Below are 6,000 nucleotides of genomic sequence, written 5' to 3' on the forward strand. Positions count from 1 at the left end.
TGCAGCCCAAAATGCCTCCAAATGTTACTCCTGTGGGGAAGAATGCCAAGGAACAGCAAGAAGCAGAAGTTGCTTGTTTATGTGTTTAGTTGAATTATTTTGTAAATTTAAATGCATTTTAATTGACGTGTATTAATCTTTTATGTTCGCCACCTTGTGGACCCTGATTTGGTGGAATAAAATGTTTTAAAATAAATAAACAACATTAGTAAAAACTCCCCCCCTCTTCTATCAGTGGAAATTTTTCAATGAATCCAAGCCATTTCTTGTAAATAAAGAGAAGCCAATATTCTTCCTAATATGAGTTATTTAAAACAAACAAAAAACCCAACCACTGTTTCTGTGCTTCATGTCACCAGCTTGCTGTTGCCTTAGACAAACATTCATTACACACAGCAAGGAGTTGTGGGTACAGAAGAAAATTAGATTAACTACAACCCATAAGGCAATGCTGCTGAAAATGAACAGTGCTTTAAAGACTAAATTAACCAACGGCCTGCTAGAATCTATTGACCTGAAACACTACACGCAAACGCAGAAAGAAAAACAGAATACTTCAAAACAAGCTGAAGGTATCTCAACCTCAGTGTCTCCTAACTTCTCCCTAAAACTGACATTCAAAGGCCTTTTCATAACTTCTCTAAATCAGAACTTGCCTGTGCTAAAAAGAGAAAAGTGCTGTTTTTTCACTTCCCCACCCTCCACAACATTTCCTGCAGAAGGAGAAGGGAGGAGTAAAAAGGGAGGAGTAAAAATAAACCACCAGCTTCTTTATATCCTGTGCATCTGAAAATTAAATGCATCTCAGAGCTGTGTAAAGCACTTGCAATTAAATATGAAAATAAATATACTTATATTCAATCAACATGGAATTTGAACACTTGTGGTAAATTAAAGTAAATCAGAAAGCATTTTAATATTGTCAGTTGAAGAAGCCGAGGATCCAACTGTTATGTTTCTTCTAATTTGGTTACCATGCTTGCTGTTTATTTCTCTTAATTTATGCAGCAGTTTTAATCAGATTGAATATTACCTTGAAGATTAGTTTTAAGAGAAGGGAATAAATCCCACCCCCCACCCCCAAGGATCAACAGAAACCTGCAGGTAAAGGGAGCTAAAAAACTTCTAATTTGTCACTAGGGTTGCTGACCTCCAGGTACTAGCAGAAGATCTGCTGCTATTACAGCTAATCTCCAGCTGATAAGAGAGCAGTTCACCTGGAGAAAATGGCAGCTTTGGCAATTGGACTCTATGGCATTGAAGTCCCTCCCCACTCAAACACTGCCCTCCTCAGGCCCCGCTCCCCAAATCTCCCACCAGTGGTAAAGAGGGACCTGGCAACCCTATCTGTCACCAGTTTGAGCCTGAAGATGATTGTGAAACAATGGAAATCCTTCTATGACTATATTAAAACCCAAAACAACAAATAAATCCCATGAGATACAGCAGACTTAAATAGGAGATCAAATCAATTCTGTCAGAAAGCTAATACAATACGATACTTCATAAGGGGGCAGTAATAATTATGTAATTTTTTTTCTTTTCCTCTTTTATCCCTTTCCCTTTTTTCCTTCTGTACCCCTACTTATTATCGAAAACCAATAAAAATATTTATTAAAAAAAAGATGATTGTGAAACAACTCCATACCTCTAACAGTTGCACAGATGGGAGAGGAATGAGTTTCTTCTGACAAAGAAAATTCTCAATTCAACTCAAGCAGGAGTCTTAAAGACCTAGGCATTCTAAATTTAGAACTTGAAATACTCCCCCAGTAACTGCAGAAAACATTTATTCACCAGTTTAGAGGCCCTATGCACATTTCTTGCCATTCCACCTATTCTTTCTCTTTTGTCTACTATGGTATAAGTTTCACCTGCAGTGACACTAACCATGGTTAGTGTCTCTCCCATAATACTAGAACACGAGGTCATCTGTTGAAGCTGGAGGATGACAGATTCAAAACAGATAAAAGGAAGTATTTTTCCCCACAACACATAGTTAAATTGTGGAACTCCCTGCCCCAGGATGTGGTGATGGCTGCCAACTTGGAAGGCTTTAAGAGGGGAGTGGACATATTCATGGAGAAAAGGGGTATTCATGGCTACTAGTTAGAATGGATACTAGTCATGCTGCATACCTATTCTCTCTAGTATCAGAGGAACATGCCTATTATATTAGGTGCTGTGGAACACAGGCAGGATGGTGTTGCTGCAGTTGTCTGGTTTGTGGCTTCCTCGAGGCACCGGGTTGGCCACTGTGTGAACAGACTGTCGCAGTAGCAATGATCTCATCCCCAGTACAAGGAGACACCTGTTTGCTATGTCATCCTTTGCTTGCAGTTTTAGTTTTTAGCTGATATAATCGGGGAAAGTTTTTGGGAAAGTTTGGGAAAGTTTTAAAAGGTTATTTTGATGAGATCGTTTCTGGTCTTCTATCTAGCTATTTCAGATATGTATTGATCATGTGATAAAGTGAACAGATGAGTTTATGCTGCCTTGCCTATTACGATAGCCAACCAGGTACTTAGCAATAGTCACATGATTGTGATAAGTGACTTCAGAGATTGATCAGATAGATAAGTTTTGCTATAACTATGCATGAATCTGAAGACCAAATCAGATTTCCTTGGACTGAAGCTCAAAGATTGAAGGACCCTTGCTTGGTAAAATATTAGGATCCTTTTGGCTTAATTGATATTCCTTAAGAGCAATGAATAAGAGACTGAATTCTGATTTATTCTAACAGACAACTAGTTTTAATATGCATTAAAATAATGTTAGGAGAATTGATTATTCTTGCCTGCTTAATTACATTCTGTATAAGTTTAATAATATTAGTATTATATGGTATACTGTCTTGTTTATTAAAAAGAACCTTTCCTTTTGTTAATAAAAGTTAGAAAGATTCACACAGGTGTCAAATCATTTGCTGGTTACCTAAACAGAGAAATGAAGGACCTATGTCCTGAGAAAAATATTATACTATCAAAAAGGTTGGATGAGGTGTTAAGCCTTTTCTAATTTGATAAAACTGGGAGGATTGTGATGCTGTGAATAGCGGCCAAGAGCAAAGCCTTGAGCTATTTTCAATTCATAGTTCTCTGAAGTTATGGGCCGAAATCCAGTCCGTTACAAGACTGCTGGACTTGATGGGCCTTGGTCTGATCCAGCATGGCCTTTCTTATGTTCTTATGGTTAATAACTGAATTTAGTAAAACCAGCTTCTAATTTTGGTTTCACACTGTAACTACGATAAGCATAACATGACTCTCCATCACAGTTCAGCACAGATGTATCAGTCAATCTAGGTATAGTATGACAGTCATGGACCAAAGACTGCTCTGCAGTTTTAACAGTAATAAGCAGGTGGCTTCAGCATTAACTGTTCAATGCCACAGATCATAGAGTTACAAAGAATACAATTACTTGAAGATCTTAAATCACAAACTGAACACCCATTTCTCCCAAACATTCCAGCTTTGGGTTTCTTACACAGAGTAGTGGGGTTGCCATAGATGGACTATATGGCAACTTCCATCAGAAAACAAGTAGGCTGTTCTGTCTAGGAACTGATTGTTGAACTCCTCTTAACAGGAGAAAAGTACCTCTGAAGGTGAAATGAGACATCATTAACAAGGCATTTATCTCCAGAATCAGTTGAAGGCAAGTTATCACTAATTATAGCCTACATTTACATTTTCGAGGAATGATTACATAGTAAGAATCTTGTTTACATAATTAGACAGCGTTGCCCCAAATGCCAGATTGTTGATATGAAAACTCAGTCTAGGTTCAAAGAAAACGAACAGAAAAGTTGAGAACACTTTCAACATACAATAAGTTAGCGGGGTCTGGAAAGCCTTTCCTTCAAGTCTTATAGTCCAAACGATAACAGTTTCACAGAATAGAGGTATGGTAATATGTGGATGGAGCAGCAATATTTGCGCATGAACAGAATATGCTAAAACTTTTCATTTCAGCTGTAGAACCGCCCCACCCCCATGAAAAATACAGAGCACAAAATAGTCCCCTGCTTCTCCCTCCAAAGCCAGCTGAAAGACCCCTGTGTCCAAAAAGAAAAGAAAGAAAAGCTTTTTCACCCAGAGGAGAAAAGGGCAAGAGTCCAGTAGCACCTTAAAGACTGACAAAAATATTTTCTGGTAGGGTAGGAGCTTTTGTGAGCCACAGCTCACTTCTTCAGGTAAGAGTCCAGTAGCACCTTAAAGACTAACAAAAATATTTTCTGGTAGGGTATGATCTTTCGTGAGCCACAGCTCTGAAGAAGTGAGCTGTGGCTCACGAAAGCTCCTACCCTGCCAGAAAATATTTTTGTCAGTCTTTAAGGTGCTACTGGACTCCTGTCCTTTTCTACTACTGCAGACAGACGAACATGGCGACCCACTGTGAATCACCCAGAGGAGGAGATGAAGAATAATCTTTTTTTTTTTCCTTTTCCTTGTGCAACAACCAAAACAAGGCCAAGATTTAGCTATCTTTCCTTTCTACGACAAATTTTCCTGGGTGAAAATGGTCAAGGGCCATCCCAAGCTGGAATAATTTTTTTTGGCCCCAAATCAAATACCTAGGTACACAGCCAATGAAGCATCTGATTTTTATTTTTTTAAGGTGAGACAAGAGGCCCAGCCAAGGAAAGGCCATCTAGGAAACCAGGGACAGGATGCTAAATTGGTTTAGAATGAGTCACAAACGGATGACTGGGAGTGGTTTCAGCACACATTACAGGCCGCCTGTCTCCATGAGCAAGAAAAGCGTCCTGGGATGGCAACAAGAGAGCAAGAGGAGGCCTAGAAGGGCGGGGTTGGTGGTGGTGGTGGTGAGGGAAGCGGGCCTGGAACTTAGGGGCAACAGGAACTTCGTCAAAGCCTTAGGAAGGAGCCGGGGGGGGGGGAGCCAGCAAATGGTTCCAATGGGAAGTCCCCGAGCCAGACATGATGCCATTTTTCAGAGGAACCCTCTAGCTAGCGACTCCATTCCTCCTCCCCACCCGCCTCAAAGCACTTCAGGAAGAGAGGGGGATTCCCTCTGGCTCAGTGGCGGCCACTGCAAGCACCGCCCGGAAGTTGCCACACAGCCTTCGTCGGCCAAAGTTTCCCTCCTTCTACCGGCCCATAGGCCCTGACCTGGATGGCCCAGGCTGGCCTGATCTCGTCAGACCTCCGAAGCTAAGCAGGGTCAGCCCTGGTTAGTATTTGGATGGGAGACCACCAAGGAAGACCAGGGTTGCTGTGCAGAGGAAGGCACTGGCAAACCACCTCTGCTAGTCTCTTGCCATGAAACCCCCAAAAAAGGGGTCGCCATAAGTCGGCTGCGACTTGACGGCGCTTTACACACACACACACCGGCCATAAAGCCCCCCCCCCAAAAAAAACTCCAGCTCTCCCTCTCCCACTTCATCGACGGCTTGAGCGGCCAGCGCTTCCCTCCCCTCTCCCCGCGCCTGGGAGGAACCTCTCCAAGGCCAGCCGGCGCCTCCCACTCGTCTGGAGGGTTTCAAGCCGGCGCCCTCCCCTCCCTCTCTCTCTCTCCCCCGCCTGGGCTCCCAGGAGGGGGCTCCGCTTAAAGGTCCCCCCCCCCCCGTCCAACTTCGTGACTCCGCACTCACCGCCGGGCAGCAGCAGCAGCACCAAGCACAGCACCGACGGGAGGGCGCCCAGGGCCAGAGGGCTGCCTGGGCCAAACGCCATCGTCTCCCCCCCTCCCCTCCCCTCTGCAGAAGCCTAACGCGAAACCCTGCGCCCGAGCAATGGGCGGTGCCCCTGGCTCTCTCCAGCCGGAGGCCCGCCCCGCCATGCCCGTCCCCTCCCCAGATCCTCCCCACCAACCCACCCCCGGATCGCCTGGGAGGATCTCCGGAGCACGCGGGCTTCCCGGGCTCCGCTCTGGGCTCCAGGACTGGCTCTAAAGCGCGTCCTCCCGGTCGAGGAGGCGGCAAAGAAGAGCCCGCCCGCCCAGGTACCGGGAAACTATGCCTGGAAACAA

General features: G+C 44.1%; 1 protein-coding gene across 1 annotated transcript in view; it reads right to left on the bottom strand.

The window, feature by feature from the left end:
- SHISA5 (shisa family member 5) overlaps window positions 1-5,705 on the bottom strand; it is a 30,854-nt gene extending 25,149 nt beyond the window's left edge. Inside the window, exon 1 of the mRNA XM_056864353.1 lies at window positions 5,624-5,705. Coding sequence (XP_056720331.1) covers window positions 5,624-5,705 — 82 coding nt within the window. The remainder of the gene's footprint in view (window positions 1-5,623) is intronic.
- Window positions 5,706-6,000: the final 295 nt, after the last annotated feature.

Source organism: Euleptes europaea, chromosome 1 (genome assembly GCF_029931775.1).
Source record: "Euleptes europaea isolate rEulEur1 chromosome 1, rEulEur1.hap1, whole genome shotgun sequence".
NCBI lineage: Eukaryota > Metazoa > Chordata > Lepidosauria > Squamata > Sphaerodactylidae > Euleptes > Euleptes europaea.